The sequence below is a fragment of the Vigna umbellata genome, chromosome 9, assembly GCF_029865625.1.
Source record: "Vigna umbellata cultivar VRB3 chromosome 9, Vumbellata_1.0, whole genome shotgun sequence".
NCBI classification, from domain to species: domain Eukaryota; kingdom Viridiplantae; phylum Streptophyta; class Magnoliopsida; order Fabales; family Fabaceae; genus Vigna; species Vigna umbellata.
Window position 1 is genome coordinate 19,785,868 of NC_142173.1, and position 17,558 is coordinate 19,803,425.

Below are 17,558 nucleotides of genomic sequence, written 5' to 3' on the forward strand. Positions count from 1 at the left end.
ACGGTCAACTCTCCAATGGCGGTTTTGTCATTCACAAAACACGCGTATACCTTGCCTTTCCACGTCAGATCAAATTTTATTTATATACACTTTATAAAGTTATTTCATTGTTCAGTGTCATTTTCTTAAATTTTAATACCTAATTAGGATTATGTAAATACTATAAATAAGCAAAAAACATATAGGAGTATTTTACAAGCAACTTCACTTACTGCTCTAAAGCTTACAGAAAAAGACATCTCAACTCAATAAAAAAGACATTTCAATTCAAATAATAAAAGTATCTTTTTTATTTTAGAAATGCCACTTGGCTATGATAAGAATTAAAAACTATGGTGAACAATTTAAAACGATGTCAAGTACTCCGTTGTTATTTTTAAAAGCTTATTCGGTAATTTTGAAGAAGTAAATGAATATTAAAAATTCCTTCGTCTTAATAAAAAAATTATATTTTATTCTTTATCTTTTATACTAATATAAAAGGAGGCCGACATTTATTGACTCGGACGTTTGAATTATCTGAATGAAAAAACAAAAGTAAAAAAATATCTGTTTCGGCCAATTAAACTCAAATATCAAAGTTTGAGGGAGGCGAGACTAATATAAAGAACAACGTGATTGATGTAATTAATGGTCAAAATTAATTCATTAATTTAATTTCGAACAATGCATGAAATCAATTTGTAAGCCACTTCATTCAAACTTTTCAAAAATATATCTTACAAAGAGGAGTCGGTAAACTATATATTTTTAGCAAAGAATAATATCAGTGTTGTATTTTTTTTTTAAGATGTGAAACTTTTATTTACATTTATTTTGTTATAATTACCATATTCATAATTTGGAGGATTATGTAGAATTATAGATCAAGCCGGGTTAAATTTAAGACAAAATGATGGAGCATTTGAGTTTATTTAATAGGTCAATCACGATAATGTCGTTAAAGCCTCCTTTAAATAAATTAAAATAATAATATTAAAAAGGTATGCTAATAACTATAAAGGATGAAGACAATAAAGAGATTATTCATATGAAAATAATCCCATACATTTTATTAAAAAGAAGTGACAAAAAAAAAAAGAGATACACTAGATACGTTTTGACTCGTTGGCTAGATCGGATTGTGTGAATTGAGTCACAATAATGATTCAAATTCATGTGTTATTTAATTTTGTTCGCATATTTATTATAAAACTTCTTCTTGAAGATTTTGTTTATTGTGGTGATATCTATTGTAGCTAAAATTGAGATGTAATATATCAAATAATAAGATTCTACAATTTCATATGATATTTTTAATTCAAATCTCACAAGATGACATAATAAATTTATTAGGATTGTCAAATAAAATTATAAAATTGTGTAAATATTTGTTTTTAAAATTGTTTGTTGCATCATTTTTCATCTTGTTAAGTGAATGATTTTTTTTAAATAAAATCTAAACCTAACTAAAAAATTATTTTAAGATGTGTATTTTCAATCGAACATCACCTAATTAAAATTCTTTTTTTTTTCGGCTACAGCATCTATCTATTTTCTCGATGAATGAAGTTTCAATTAAAACAAAATTCAAAACCCAATTAAAGATTAATGGTATTTTTGGGACACACTCTTCATGTTTTTTTATTGAATGTGCCTCTATCAGTGACAAACACTTACTGTAGAAGATAAAAAGAATATCAGTGATAAATATAATTTTTTGAAATATGCATCTATTATTATAATATAAATAAATCACTTTCCTTAATTATGGTGAATTAGATAATTAAAACTTATAAAAAAAATCAACATTCTATTAACTAGGAGAAAAAGAAACACGATTATTTGTTTGTAAGTATGGTTTTGGCAAGTTGTCTTTGATTATGTGGCCGTGACCCCTCACAACATTACTGATGTTTACATTGTGTCGGACTTTTGAAACACGGCGTGATGCCTTCTCTCGTATTAAAAGGATAATTCTGATTAATCAACAGTAAAAGCTTAATTATGCTAATCACTTTTAATGAATAACACTCTCAAAGAAAATGCCCTGCTTTATACAATTCTGTGGTCACATTGCATATAAATACCATCCTCAGTATATTCGCCACGAATCTGTACGTACACGTTTTAATTTTTTGGTATTGTATAAAATAAATAATAACGTCAAGATGTGATTGAGTTGGTTCAACCGGTGTAAAATATCATACACTTCCGAAATGTGTTCAATTTCAAGAAAATAATAATAATTGAAGTAAATAACAAGAATTGTGATGTTTTTTTGGTAAAAGATATAAATTGTTTCTGCTTAAACCATGATAACCGCCTGAACATGGGAGTGACTTGTAGGATACACTGACGCTCAAGTTAAAATCTTTTTCAATAGACCTTTTGTAATTTAACACTGAGTAAAAGTGGATTTACCTCAAAATTAAATCTTTAATATCGAGTAAAAGTGAGTTTACCTCAAAATTAAAAATGACTTTAAAAAAATACAATTAATTAATTTATCTCTTAATGATTATTAATGTAAACCTCAACAACTCATCAATAATCATTGTAATATTAACTCTGCATTAATTTTGCTGAACTGTAAAAATTGAACGACCGTAACTATTTATATTATTTGTTTATTTGAAATATAAAAATATTTATCTAAGGTAAAACAATAATTTTGTAGAAAAGTGTATCTGAGCAATGGAATTTGCTTAGCTTCTCCAGCACATCTCTCTGACAATTTCTGTGTATATCATCACACAAATTAAAGTACATTAAGTAGCATAAATTAAAGAGGAATAGTTGCAGTCAGACACCCATTTTAATAAAACCTCTTTATGCAGTGGGTATCATTATTTCTCCTTCCATCATTAACTTTTTCCATCTCTCCATCCAAGGCTAAAATAACACAACCATTGCTGCAAACTTCACAATTTCTAACTCTACTATTCACTCATTCATGTATTCTCACTTACATATTTTTTATTAATGAGTAGTAGTTTTACCAAGAAAACTTATGCACATTAATTACAGTGAGATGCTGCAACGATGCATGACGCGTCACTAACCTATGACAAACATTTTTCTTCCATGTTTGGTCCAGTGTCACTTAACCCCACCTCACAGCTCACATGGACCTAGATTCCATGCTTCACCCCTATAAAACTGCGTACTCAAATGGTAGAACTAGCTACATCTGTACCAGTACCATGCATGTCTTACAACTAATACTCCACCTCTGTTACTAAATTTATACTTTTTGTGTGTGTCGTTCTCTCCTTATATATTAACCAAGTTACAGACATGTCTATAAAGTGGATGCAGCAGGGTATGTTTTTGCAGTGTGTGTTTTGAAGAAATGATTAGTGAAAATGGTCCAAAGTTGATAGAGAATTATATATGTTGTGAGGTTGCAATGATGGAGGGAATGGCAGTGTGGTGATATGAGTGAAGAATGTGGGGTGTTGTTTATGTTGGGAGGGTAGAAGAAGAAAAGATAATGAGAAGAAGTTGTGAAAATGTAACATATTTGGGAGGTGGGGTAGGCGTAGCTGTCTTCAACTTTAGGTTGATGGCTGAGCAGAGCAGAGCTTATGAGAAGATAAGAAAAGAGAAGGGAGAATTGTACAGACCAAGCCAACCCATTACAGCGCACACCAACTGTTTGAAACTTTTCTTTTCTCTCTTCAATTTGCAAAGAACTCTTAACTCACACTACACATTCATCCTTCTCTTCTTCTTCACTACCTTTACGTTATGTCATAATTACAATTTGTAATTATATTAACCCACACCTCTCTGCACTTCTCTTTCAAATACATGACATGATCATTGATAATAGATAAAGATGAATGATTTTGGTGGATAGCAAATTATCGACATGAGACTTTTGTACAGTTAAAAGAGTTTCTCTTTTAGCAGTCAAGGCAGTATGACTCATTTGGTGGAATCAATTGCTGTAAGTTCTTTCGTTTATATTCAATTTGTATAGATAAAAAAAGAACTTCACTCTTCGTTATGACTAAAGTTAAATCACAGGCTTATTTATTTCCATCAAAATCAACCCAGTTTAAGATTAATTCAATAATTAATTTCCTAAACTCGATGAATTAGACTTTAATTCACAACTTTCATATACTCAGATCTGAAATTATAAAGATTAACTATTAATTAAATTGATAATATGTTATAATAAGGAGGTTGGAAGAAGTTATATGTTCGTAGGCAGCGTGGAACTTTAATTATGGAAGCCGACTTACTTTTATAACTTACCATAAAGTTAGTCAACAATTACGATTTTCTGAATGAAAGATAGTTGTACTTCTACTTATGTGTGCTAATCAAGTTTTTTCTATATTGATATTGTAATCAGATCAGAAACTCTTACGAAGCTAAGTGATGAAGTTTCTCAAATATTTGATTTTTTGAATATCTGTAAAGTAAAGAAAGAGAGAAAAAAAAACACGAGATATTTGTCTAGTTGTAGAGTTGCGGTTGCCACGTGGTTGGTTTTGGTCCATGAGATGAGAATGTTATTGGACTCAAATGTGACGGTATTTTAAGGTCCAGCCCTCACATTTATGGACCCAAACTCAAACAATAGAGATGGGGACCCTTTAGTACTGATGTTAGATCGGTTTAACTTAAAAAAGATAAAAACCTAAAAAATGTAAATTAAAAAAAAACATATATCTTTTATATATAAGTTACGTAAAAAAGTTAATTTCAATTTTTAAATATAGTGATTTGATATATAACTCTAATAAAATAATATTACTTTTAAAAATAAATTAATTCTTACGTTTTGAGTTGGTGCTACTTACTCTCGAGAGGCCACAACGGCGTCGTTTGGTCGTGCGAGTCTCAGGCAAGTTTCTTACAGCATTTTCATTTCAGTTTCAATTTCAGTCTCAATCTCAATTCCAATTTCAATTTCAGGAGATTCGGCTCGACTCATTACGGGAAGTGCGGACCAGAGCGCCAAACTATTGAGCGTCCAAACTGAGCATCAATCGTACAGCTTCAATTTCGATTCTCCCGCCAGGTCCGTTGATTTCTCCGTCGGCGATGAGCTCGCCGTTATCACAGAACGCCCAGTCAATGCTGTTGCAATGTCACCTCTTCTTGATCATGTATGTATTTTCACATTCAAACATTAGTTAACCTGCTGCTGTCATGTTCAAGTAATTTTCCCTCTGCTGTATTTGATTGATTGGAAATCAGGGTCTTATGATTTTAGGAAAGCTGGTTAGATGTATTTCTACGCTCTTTTCTCGGTTGAAATTTATTCCCCGTACACCACAAACACATACTTGTGGTACTCTAATTCATAAAACGAAGGCTCTTCCAAAATATTTCATAATTGATTGCACCCCCTTACACATCTGTCTTGATTTGGTTTCCTTTCATATTTTATTTGGTGTTATGCTACTTGTATGACGTTCTGAATTCCATGCCCTGGTAGGTAGTAATTGGAGGTGACGCATAAGCTGTTACAACTACCGATCATCGTGCTGGAAAATTTGAAGCCAAATTCTTTGATAAGGTAAGTTTTTTGTTTTTTACTTTCCTATACTTTGTTGATTTCTGTAATGATATTGAATGTCTACTTATTTTGCTTTTTTTCTTTTCATTTATTAGATTCTTCAAGAAGAAATTAGAGGTGTGAAAGGGCACTTTGGACCAATTAAGGCATTGGCTTTTAATCCTGATGGAAAAAGGTATATCCACCGTTCTTCACCTCCATTTTGTGTTGCATCGTGACATACTTCCTTACGAAGATACCTTCAGTTCATTTATTTGTTGGAGAACTCGAGGACCATGATTATGTTGTTTTACTTTGATGATAGAATATGCTGTTTGTTTCACTTAACTGTTTGAAAACTCAGTATCTTGCCATGTGGTGTATTACCAGCACATTTGCCCGATTTGTATGATATAAAGATATAACCTTTCTGCAGTTAATATAGGATGTACCATAGAAATTTCAATATTTGGTTTATACAGATCAATATGTAGTAGTTATTGTCATATCCTTAGATGCTAGAAGAATGCATAATTATATAACATTAACTGATTCTGATTTGGTCATTGATCATGAACTAATGAAATTATTAATATTCACATGTTTGTTTACTTGTAGTATCATATTTGCTCTCTAAATTAAAAGGAAAATAAATTCATGGAACAATGTATTTGTTTTCTGTATTATATATCTGTAATTGTCTTAGGATGAGTTTAAAGAGACAACTTCTGACGACGTATCCCCTCATATCTTTTTAGAGATTGATCAATGTAGTAAATTTTGTGACTATTGTAATTTCAAACAAAATGTTGCCAATGTATCTCGACATATATGTTTGATATTTGGTTGGCATTCTGTCTCGATATGTGACATATATATATATATACACACACACATATAGTCAATATACTCCCGTTAGTTCTACAAGTTTTTGAATAACTGTCGAGCTGCTTCTTTTTTACTTCTTTCATGGGTCTTTATTTGTTTTTATCTTGTAGTTTTTCAAGTGGAGGTGAAGATGGTTATGTACGGTTGCACCACTTCGACTCAGATTATTTCAACATTAAATTATAGTGCTGGATGTTTTTGTGGTTAAAATTAGATGGTTTCTAGAAGTTAGCACTTAATTTTACTCAATTTTTTTTTCTAACGCTGCTCCCTGTATTGTTACAATCATGGAAGAAATTAATGAAAGAAATTATGCATTTTTGGTTTATATTGTATTAACATTGTCGATTTTGGTTGGAGTGGAACTCATAATTAAGCATCGCACGTCAAACGATTTTGTTAAGATTTAAATTTTGGAATATGGTTGGATTTAAGCGTGATTCAATTTGCGCTACTTTCAAATAAGGGGTCTATGAATTTTTTTAAAACACATTGTTATGACAATAATTTTTCAAATGCAGTGCGTTTCAAAGAAATTGATTGTTAATAACGTTGAATTATTTTATAATACAGTGTATATCAATGTAAGGTTGGATAGGGATGACAACATCTAACCTCATAGAGAATGATACCATCAAGATACAAATAAAACTCCAATTACTCTTACAAGAAACACCGTAACTGAAAAGTCAATTATTAAAGCAATAGCCTGAATAACTCATTAACCATCACCAAACAATTTACAAGCAAAAAAGAGTTATTTAAAAGCACCCTGTTCGATTCTTGCCTAGAAAAATTTAGAAGCAATGTAAGAGAAACTGGAGTAAAAGAAACTGATTTAATTCAAAGATATCATTCACTTATTCTGACTGGCTTCTACGGTGAGTTTATATTTTCCGTCAGTTCGTAAAATTTTGTATACTGACAAACGAGAACGATGGTCACTGCACTATGAAATGGTAAAAATAAGACATATCTAGCTTATGTGTTATGAAATGTATAATTGCATTAAGCTTAATATTGTAGGAGATGCTGAAGTCCCACATAGACTAAAACACTGAGATACAATACATGGATGTTAACATAAATAGAGCTCTCAAATATGTTATAAAGCATCTTTGCGCTTGGGGCAATGACGCAGCTAGTGAGGTTCTAACCGAGGCGCGTCTATTGCTGGTTGAAAACTATTTCCAAACCCCCTCTTGGGCCTGGGTTCAGCCTAGGCCTTTGAGAATTTCTGGAAGGACACCCTTTGGGGTAAAGTCCTGCAATTTTAGTTTTAAATTTTGGAGTTGGGTTTGTGGAAGGACTCTCCCTTCTGGGTATAGACCTGCAATTTTAGTTCCAATGCCATACGTGCAATTTTAGTTTCAAATTTTGGAATATAGGGGACAGTTATTTTTTGAACGAGACTTTTTAGCCTGAGATTTTAGTTCAAAGTTTAGTTGAATAAAGTATCGACAAACATTTTGTTTTTTTTAATATAGTTTAAATCGTACAGTCCATATCACTAAAGACTTTGAACCAAGCCTTGATTATCCATTAAGCCAAGTTATTAGTAATTAACAAAGTATTATGAAAATAAACTTTTAACATATTTTACTGTTCTACATCAGACACGTGATAGAACATCAATTCTCCCAATTGCATGGAAGATAATTGTACCAGAAGATAAACATTGAACAAATCTCAGAGATTGAAGCTTAAGATAAAACATTGAACAAATCTCACATAGATTGAAGCTTAACATTTATCGTAGACTAAACAAAAAAGAAACTATGGCAATTATGAAAACAGTGAAGCTGAAGAATAGGTTGACTAAGATGCATCTTCATGATAGAGGTGGAGCCCCAGTCCCAAGCGTGCACAAGCTCTCCTAAAAGCCATTGCTTCAGCTTTTTGTACAGGATCTCCATAACTTGTGTCGTCTAGTGAAGCAGTACCAGTTGATTCCCTAAATATCTAGACAGATAAAAGGGGTTTACTTTAGACAAAATGAACAATAAATAACAAGCAACTGAGTTTATCTGGTCACAGAATGACCATTAGCCACAATATGTCCAAAAACAGATACCAGAGACTAGAAAAAGAACAAAAAGTTTAAAACTTAAAATCAACAATGATGGACAAAGTTTGAAAAATAAAGGTTGGAGGGCCTCTTTTTCTCAGCCACAACATAATGTTAATGTAGTGTCCATGACTGCAATTACATCTGCATTGAGCTGCAATTTCATGCATTTTCAAACTCAATGAAACCTCCTGTTTTTTAAAACCTTAGTGGTGGTAAATGAAGTCAAGAGAAAAGAAGTGATGCTAATTAACAGACCTTAAAATTTAAATTTAGCTCTTGAGTAATAAAACATGTTCTACAGTTCTCTCTTGTGTCAGTTTCAGGTGCAAAAAAAAAAGTGAAACAAACCCAACTAGGAACTAAAAAAAAATATCTAATCCAATGATACAATTTGCATACTAAACCAATTCAGTTATCAGAAAAACTTGGCATATTCCAAATCCAATAACCAATACCAAATTTCATCAACAGGCTACAGAGATAAGGCCGTCTGCTGCAAGACAGCAAAGACCCTTCAAATTCTGGTGGGAAAAATTGGTGTTATGCACTGCTGGGCAACACATGACATCAGATATAGGTGGAACCTCTGTTACCGGCACTGCCCTATGGTGGCCCTTTCATCTAAGTGCTCTGTATCATTGGACCCACTATTGATGCTCAATTGTCCATAAGACTTTGGACATTCCACTCTGGGGAAAATCAGTTTTCAAAGATGTTCTTATTGTAATTAACTGAATCTCTTCTTGATAAATTGTTGATAAACAGGTTTACAAAATCCAAACCTGAAAACTAGCTCAACTGGTTCATGAGAACATGACTGGTTAAATTTGGTCGAACAAAGCTAAATTTGTAGAATGGTTCAGTTGGGTTTTCAAATCAGAATGAAAATGTGAGCCGACATACTTTAGCTTCAGAGACAAAATGTAATGTGTTTGGATTAGAGGAAAGAAACAAAAGAAATGGAAATAGGGAAGAAATAAGTTGAGGAAAAATAAATAAGTAACAAAAAAAACCATTTTAAGTTTAGTTAGTGGTTTAAAAGAGTAGAAATAGGTGAGAAAATATTTATATAAAGTTGAGTAATTTGAGAAAAAAAAATATTTCCCTCTAGGGAACACACAGAAATCAATTCACTCCCCCTTCAAATTTCTCCTTCTACACTGCCCAAAACACCATAAGGGGTTTGTTTGGTTGCTTTTAGTCATTGAAGTGTCTGTAAAAGAAATGCAGAGTATTGAATAATGAATTTCTTTGTGCAGTGTGAAGTGGTAAGTCGGTACCTCAGCATCAGTCCCATAAAGCGTAACTCGGTAAACGACGGAGACAGACTTTGCATCAGCTGAATAGGTGATATTCCGAACCTCACCAGACCACTCTAGCATTGGATATTGCATTAGGAAAATATCAAATTATTGAACCGCATAAAAGAAAGGGAAAAGGTTATAATATATAATACCAGGAACGTGTAAGTTCAAAATACGGTTGACAGTATGCCTGAAAAAAAAATGCAACAAAATGAATAAAGATGGGGATGAAGCGAAGAAAATAGAGATTCAGGTTAGGGTTCAGGAATAAAAGAAACCAGGGAATGTATCTGATAGGGAATCCATCTTTCTCATAGCGGGTTTTGACGAGAGAGTCAGGGACTTTCTTGTTGAGCTCTTTGAGTATTTCAGAGAGAGGTCTAGAGATTCCAGAACTCGGAGCTTCTTCTTCTTCTTCCATTTTTCCACTCTCTGATGCTGCTCTGCAGCTCAGCTTCGAACAGTGCTGATTCCATTGCCCAAACCTAAATGTTCTTCCTCTTCTGCTCAATTTTTCCAATTTCAGAATTGCGGATGCCATTTTCAAAACCTCTCACCACTCTTCAATCACTTATTGCACCCGAAAACATTTTCTGTAACTTTTTAACTCCTCCATTCACCAGTCACACTGTAATTTACTTTTTGGAATTAGCTATTTTGGAGTGAACTTGTTTTGGACTCCTACATTTGTTTTATTTTATATTTGTATTACAAAATTAATGTAATTGTTATTTTTAAAAACTAAAATTTTTAAATAATTATATTTAAGTGTTATATACAATTAAAAAATATAATATTTATATAAAAGTTTGATTATAGAAAAAAATTATATAATTAATTAGGGGTATGAACAAGTTAATTAAAAATAAATAATTTTATTTTAATATTAATTTTTATGTTAAAATAGTGAACTATAAAAGGAATAAATAATAATATCAATATCAATAATAGATTATATAAATAACAATTGAAAGATCGGTACAAAATAAGAAAACAAAATTATATATATAGTTAAAAATATAATATTTAAATAAAGAGTTTGATTATTGGAAAAAAATTATATAATTAATTACGGATATTTTTTTATGAACAAGTTAATTAAAAATAAATAATATTATTTTAATACTAATTTTTATATTAAAATAATGAAATATAAAAAGAACAAATAATAATGTCAATATCATAAATAGATTATATAAATAATAATGGAAATATTATAGTACAAAATTATATATATATATATATATATATATATATATATATTTATTACTAATAATAATGTACTACTACTATTATTAATACTACTATTATTAATACTAATGTTAATTCAAATAATTGTTAACAATATTACTAGTACTAATTCTAATAATAATATTCATATTATTATTGAAACAAATAATACTGATACTAGTAATAATAATATTAATAATAATAATAATAATATTATTATTATTATTATTAATAGTAATAATAATAATTATTATTATAATATCAATAATAAGAATAGATATACTACTATTAATAATAACAATAATAATAATGCTAATGTCACTGTTAGGACTAATGCTAATAATAATAATATTATTACTAATAATAATGATATATTGATAATGATAATAATAATAATATTCATATTATAACTTCAATTATTAATGTTAATATTAATTTAAACAATATTATTAATACTAATTTTAATATTAAAAAATATAATAATAAAAAAATGATACTTTGACACAGATAAATTTTTTACATTTGATACTATCTCTTTTTACGTTTTTTTCTATTCTTTCTTAAAAAAAATACAAAAAATTATATTTTTATAATATTTTACTATTTTACTATATGTATCAAATAAATATTAAAGTGTATTCTAATATCATCAATATATATCAATACAATTAATATTAGTTCTACTAATAATACTAATATATAGGTTTAATGTTTTCAGAGGTCCCTATTTTTCGGATTCGTATCAATTGAGTCATGTATTCTAAGTTGTTAATTGAGTTCCTATTTTGATAAAATTGAGTCAATAATACCTTTGTCGTTAATGGTTGTAAATGACGTTAACTTCGTGGCAAGCTGAGATGTCCTTTGATGACGTGGCAATTATATCATTTTAAATTTTAAAATACGTTGCAAGAGCGTAGTCGGTGGTTTACGGCAGAGGCGATGAGAGCCCGGCGGAGGTGCTGCAAGGGCACATTTCTTCTTCGTCCCTTCCCCTCTTCCTTTTCTGATTTTGATTGGTTTAAGGGGTTACCGTTTGTTATCTGATTTTTGCGAACTGGGATGGGATGATTGTTGTGCTTCTTTTCTGCAAATGCGTTTTGAAGTTTCACTGTTGCGATATTGGGGTTAGGGTTCGATTGCATAATGTATTGATTGATCTAAAAGAACACTTTCTTCCTGCCGCTCAATTTAAATTATCCGTAATAAAAAAAAACTTGTTTTTCTATTGTATCTTTTGGTTTTCATGATTTAAAACGAAAAATCTTTTGCAAACCTCACTTACACACGCTTTTAGATATTATATAGTTTAAAAAAAATACTTCAAAAATATTGGATAAAATTACATGTGAATACCTCAAATGAGAAGTAACACCCAATGAAACAGGTAACAACACAGATAATATGAAGAGATATATAAAGAAATGGTATAAAGATTATATATATTAGAAAAATAAGTGAAATTGTTAAGAGTGTATTATATTGGACTAGATGATATGAGGTGAGTTTAAGAATAATTACCTGATGGTATGAAAATAAAATGGTTATAAAAAAATAAATTTTTATATTTTAAAAAAATAGAAAATAAAAAGTAAAAGAGAATAATATCAAATAAATATAAAATAATTATGTATGTGAAATATTCTAAGTTTTAAGTACTTGTTAGCATGAAAGGAAATCTAAGAGGTATGATATTGAACTTTGAGAATTTTGAAATGACTTTTGCTATATTTGATTTATATTTTATTTGGATAAATGCAGGGAGCATACATGAGGGAATTAAATGAGAGCCATTTGTTTGAGATTAACAGGATAACAATCATCCTGTGGTCCATTAACAGCTCTCCAAGCAAACACATAAATGGCAGATTCCGATGGGTGGAAGGCATCCCAAAACACGGTCTGCTTTCTGTTCAGACATGGAATTTCCAATGGCAGACATGATATCTGACCTCTGTTTCTTCCTACTCCACAGCAAGCTCTGTCCACAACATTAAACTCTGCAAAAAACAACATCATTCCATCTCCTCATAAATCAATCAATACATTATGCAATTAATATAAATATTACTCACGGTATCTCGCAGGGTTGTTCAGGATATCGCCCAATACATGGTAAGTGTTGGCGTATACAAAGATGGAATCAGGATGATCTCTGTTCAGTTGCTCCACCATCGATCTAAGCCCTACGTTGAAGAATCCAACCATCTGATTGACCAAGTCCATGCATCTTCCTGCTGGGGCTAAACCAATCGCTCGAATATTAGGGATGCAACCCAGTGGCCCAATTCCTGCTATGAAGAGCTTTCTTATCCCCATACTATGCAGTGCCTGCATACACCAATACATGCAACATTTTTCAATCAATGCCTTCGTCCAAAACTAACCAAATTTACAACATGATACAAGTAATTAATTAAGCACTACTAGATGTAGGAGAGAAATTGGATTCAATTTACCAAAATTTGTCTCCCTAAATTGTTAACAAGAAGACTGCCGTACTGCTGGGCATTGTAATTATAACTGGAGTTATATAAGCCAGGAATGAGGTAGTTATTGATATAGTCATTGTTTCCGGTTACCACAACTGCTATAGACTTGGCCAAGAACTGACTCAGCGCAGCAGGATTCATCGTTGTCCTGTACTGATTCAAAGTGCTCTCAAAGTTCTGGATTTGCCGGTTCATGGTAAACCGATCGCCCTGCAGCATCATCGTATAAGTGAAAATTTTAATTTGGATATTTATGGTGGTTATGTGATAAAGAAATTCTGTTTACATATATAATGTAGATGAAAGCAAGAGTAAAAGCAAGTGCGGTGAAGTACATAGTTTCTTCCTGACTCATCAAGAATACCGGAAGCACCCGATGCATAATTGACACCATTGAGTATTCTGGATCCAGTCGTGGAGGGATCTGCAAAAGGTGGAGGAGAAGGAACGCCCAGCATTTCTCCTGTGAAATTCATGAAGTTAAAGAGGGAAATGTATTGCAAATCTTTTCAACTGAAACCCTACACGTCTCAGAAATTTCTTTTCGTGATTTTGTCAAACTTTTCTACAATAGTAGATTGCAGTTATTGCAGTTATAAGTGAACTTACCAATGAAATCAACGAGGGATCTGCCATTAGAAAATCTGCCAGTAGCACCACCGTTGAAGTCGATGCCGTAGGGGAAGAAATTTGCTCTTGCGAGGGTGTTTAGGAAATTATTGTTGCCAACTTCAACCAATGAATCTCCAAAAACAAACAAAGCAGGTACCCTCTGCGAGTTTACATGTGCAATCTCATTCAAGCACAGAAGCAGAAGCAGCATTGCTGCTGCTGATGCTCTTGCATGTTTCCATTCTCCCATTTTCCTGAATACTGAACAAAAGATGGGTGAAAAGTGAGGGAAATGAAAGGATATTGAACAAAATATTTAAAGGCGTGGAAGCGGTGACGATGAATTGAAATTCATGAAGGTAGATTTACTGCAAAAAGACAAGCCAAGCCATTAGTGTGTGCTGGCGTGCCTTTACTCACGTTTTTGGTTGTTCTTGTTTGTAACCATTTCCATTAACCGTTTTATTCATGCTATCCATCATCAGCTAACGCGTTTCGATGAGAGTAACTGAAATCCTTCTTTGAAGAAAAGTAAGGACAGGAATTGCGCAGGGTGAGATTACTTTTTTATGCTTTCTTAACTCAGAAAACGTGTGAAATGATTCCGTTGTTGTTACTCGAGGGCGGTGAATACGTTAAAGTGGTGTGTAGCTGGCTGCATGGTTTTACCAGAATGCGATGGCGGATAACGTGCGTGGGTTTTGTAGATGACCATGTCAGCAGCTCAAGAGGAGAACCACGGTTAAATTAAAACTCCGTGTCTCGGTTGTTTTAAGAACTGATATTCATTATGATAAAGAACTACAAAATTAAATCCACCCTCCACTTACAATGCTTAATCGATTATCAGAGAAATCATATATTATTGTTTTAAAAGAAGTTAAAAATGGTTTTTCTTTTCTAAAAAAATACTTATATTAATGTTAATTTAATGAAGATTAACTAAAAAATATATTAAAATGAATAAGTTAAATTTATTTAAATAGATGATAAGTTAAATAAATATTAAAAATAAATAAGTTAATGATAACTTAACAAATGCATTAAATATTTATATTAAATAAAATAAATATTAAAAATAAATAAAGGTAGAAGTTAAAGTTATGTGTTATAAATTCAAGTGCATTAATTAAGAATAAATATAAACATAAATTAATTTTAATTTAATTATTTAAATTTAGAGATAATAAATTTTATTAAATTCATTTTATTTATTTACGTTCATAAATCTCCTTACCATTATTTATAAATATTTTTTCATATTTCCTTTATTTATATTCTTCTTCTCATCATTTTCATTCATACTTATTTTTTTCATCCACATTTATCTTTATTATCCACATTTATCTTTATTATGTACGTTTGTCTACACCTATTTTCTTAATCTAATATTTTTTTTCATTTATATTTATTAATCATGAAAATATTGTATAAGATTCTTTAAGTTACTTTTATTACTGTCTATCAAACCGACACAAATTAAACTAATATTAAAAATAAATTTCATTTAGAATTGACTAAGCTATTTTTAATTTAAATTAATTTTAAAATCAAAGCACATTTGACAATTAATTGTTTTAATTAAAAAATTAATTTAAAGGTTTGTGATACAATAGTGTTGAAGCGTTAACTAGTCAACATTATCTAAAATCAACCTTTATAAGTTAAAATTAATTAATTAGTATCCATAATTTTAGAATTGAATACGTGTGTGACATAAATTTGACGTTAATAATTATTTAGTCTCAATTTTTACTTGTTAACATCAGGGTTAAATCCATATTTTCTTATAATGTAAAAAAAGGTTTAAAAGGTGAAAACGAAAAACCTGAACTTTTCTTTTCAAACTTTAATCTCATCTTATAAATTCTATCCAATTTTATTACCCTTCCACTAAATTTTTTATTCTTATAATAAATTCATATATCTCGTTAATTAACATCTTACGTTTAAATGGAAAATAATGATAGGATTTTATGTAAGAAAGTTTTGATGGAAAGTAAATATATTCAGTTGAAAAGATATTTAATTACCTTACAGAAAATATAATTTATAAAATCACAAATAGTTCAATTTAACAAGAAAAAAACTTCATTAACTTATAAATAAATAAATAATTAAGAAAGAATAATAAAATATGTCTCTAAGTCCTATAAGTCACAAAAGAAACTTTTCCAAGGATTACTTCTCTTATAACAAACGGGATATGAAATTCAAATTCAAATGTTAGCTAAGGTGTAATGGACTACAATTCAATCAATGTAGTAATTAAAATAACAAATGAAATAATATTATATATATATATATATATATATATATATATGCACCTTTAATTTTTTTCAAAAAATGTCTTTTTTAATTTTAGTAAATATTCTTTTTTTATTTTTTCTCTTTCTTATTAAAGTAACTCTGCATCCTTTTAACCCTACATCCCTTCAACAAAAATGTTTAAAACATTGTTTTTTATTTATAATTTAATAACTATTTAATTTAATTGAAAAATATAATATCATTTAATATTTTTTATATTTTAATAATTTTTAAAACATAATTTATATTATCATAATAATTATATTAAAAAATTAAAATTAAAATAACTAAATAAAAGTAATAAAAATAAAAATAAAAAAGCAAAAATAATAACATAAAATCTGATTTAATATATATTAAATTATATTAAAATATTAAGAAGGGAAAACATGGGCTAAGTTAGTCCAATTGTATGTCTACATGTGGGGAGTGAGAGAGATATTTTGCTTTCTGCACCAAATCATTACTAACTATACCTATATTAAAAAAAACTAAAGTATTATCTTAATATGTATCATATGATCACTCTTACGGTTGCTAGAGTAAGTGATGTACCATTGATGGAAATGCAACATTGGAAAAAGAAGAGAGAAAGCATGCATCATAAGAAAAAACTTCAGAAATTGTCTGGGTTGAAGTCTCTTACTTGTTTAAAGCACTCCAAGTTGTTTTGAATATCGGATAAACTCTTTAATGGTTTTCCATCTTTTAAGTTATGTTACTCACTTTCCCTCCTCCTTGTTCAAATTGTGTGGATGAGTACCTATCAAAGGCATGCTCAAGACATTAATGTAATTGAACGGTTGTCATAATAAGTGATATATATATTGTGTATAATAATCTAAAGTTATACCTGAGACCTTTATTTATACTAAATGTGATAAGTTTTTACCTTTCGCGGACCTAATGACAATCTAATAACACCCTAATTTGTATTAGGGGCTTACTGTGTCATTATCGCAGATAATTTTACCATATTGTTAAGTCATATTTGGCACGACCTAGGCTTGGGTGGGCTCAGAAGGACAGTCTGGGTGGAAGGCCTAGAAAAATGGTCTAGATGAATGAATGGTCTGGGTGAATGAACGACCTAAAAGAAACGACCATAATGGTCGACCTAAAATAACTTAAGTGAACGACTTGATGTTTAA

General features: G+C 30.2%; 2 protein-coding genes, 1 non-coding gene and 1 pseudogene across 4 annotated transcripts; 2 read left to right on the top strand and 2 right to left on the bottom strand.

Moving 5' to 3' along the window:
* Positions 1-4,849: 4,849 nt before the first annotated feature.
* LOC124847544 (eukaryotic translation initiation factor 3 subunit I-like) lies at positions 4,850-6,716 on the top strand (annotated as a pseudogene). Its single transcript, XR_015782032.1, has 4 exons — positions 4,850-5,108; positions 5,441-5,521; positions 5,617-5,696; positions 6,499-6,716. The product of XR_015782032.1 is annotated as a eukaryotic translation initiation factor 3 subunit I-like (transcript).
* A 786-nt stretch (positions 6,717-7,502) lies between these two features.
* On the top strand, positions 7,503-7,647 carry LOC148192852 (U4 spliceosomal RNA). The gene has a single exon (XR_015782474.1). It is a non-coding gene; the product is annotated as a U4 spliceosomal RNA (small nuclear RNA).
* A 419-nt stretch (positions 7,648-8,066) lies between these two features.
* On the bottom strand, positions 8,067-10,418 carry LOC124840579 (DNA repair RAD52-like protein 1, mitochondrial). The gene is made up of 4 exons (XM_047316643.2): positions 10,042-10,418; positions 9,916-9,953; positions 9,740-9,834; positions 8,067-8,350 (listed from the first exon to the last, which is right to left on the bottom strand). Exons 1-4 carry the CDS (start codon positions 10,302-10,304, stop codon positions 8,207-8,209), a joined length of 540 nt encoding a protein of 179 aa, XP_047172599.2. The 5' UTR covers positions 10,305-10,418; the 3' UTR covers positions 8,067-8,206.
* A 2,276-nt stretch (positions 10,419-12,694) lies between these two features.
* LOC148192853 (GDSL esterase/lipase At1g71250-like) lies at positions 12,695-14,422 on the bottom strand. Its single transcript, XM_088099150.1, has 5 exons — positions 14,095-14,422; positions 13,821-13,948; positions 13,453-13,695; positions 13,069-13,324; positions 12,695-12,993 (listed from the first exon to the last, which is right to left on the bottom strand). Exons 1-5 carry the CDS (start codon positions 14,345-14,347, stop codon positions 12,773-12,775), a joined length of 1,101 nt encoding a protein of 366 aa, XP_087955276.1. The 5' UTR covers positions 14,348-14,422; the 3' UTR covers positions 12,695-12,772.
* Positions 14,423-17,558: the final 3,136 nt, after the last annotated feature.

Excerpts from the sequence above, each read along its gene's own strand:
- LOC124840579 (XM_047316643.2), bottom strand. The coding sequence starts at position 10,304 with ATGGCATCCGCAATTCTGAAATTGGAAAAATTGAGCAGAAGAGGAAGA. Across the intron at positions 9,954-10,041 it reads CCTATCAGATACATTCCCTG|GCATACTGTCAACCGTATTT; the intron begins GTTTCTTTTATT and ends TTTTTTTTTCAG. Across the intron at positions 9,835-9,915 it reads TTTGAACTTACACGTTCCTG|AGTGGTCTGGTGAGGTTCGG; the intron begins GTATTATATATT and ends ATCCAATGCTAG.
- LOC148192853 (XM_088099150.1), bottom strand. The coding sequence starts at position 14,347 with ATGGGAGAATGGAAACATGCAAGAGCATCAGCAGCAGCAATGCTGCTT. Across the intron at positions 13,325-13,452 it reads ATTTAGGGAGACAAATTTTG|GCACTGCATAGTATGGGGAT; the intron begins GTAAATTGAATC and ends TGGTGTATGCAG. Across the intron at positions 12,994-13,068 it reads GAACAACCCTGCGAGATACC|AGTTTAATGTTGTGGACAGA; the intron begins GTGAGTAATATT and ends TGTTTTTTGCAG.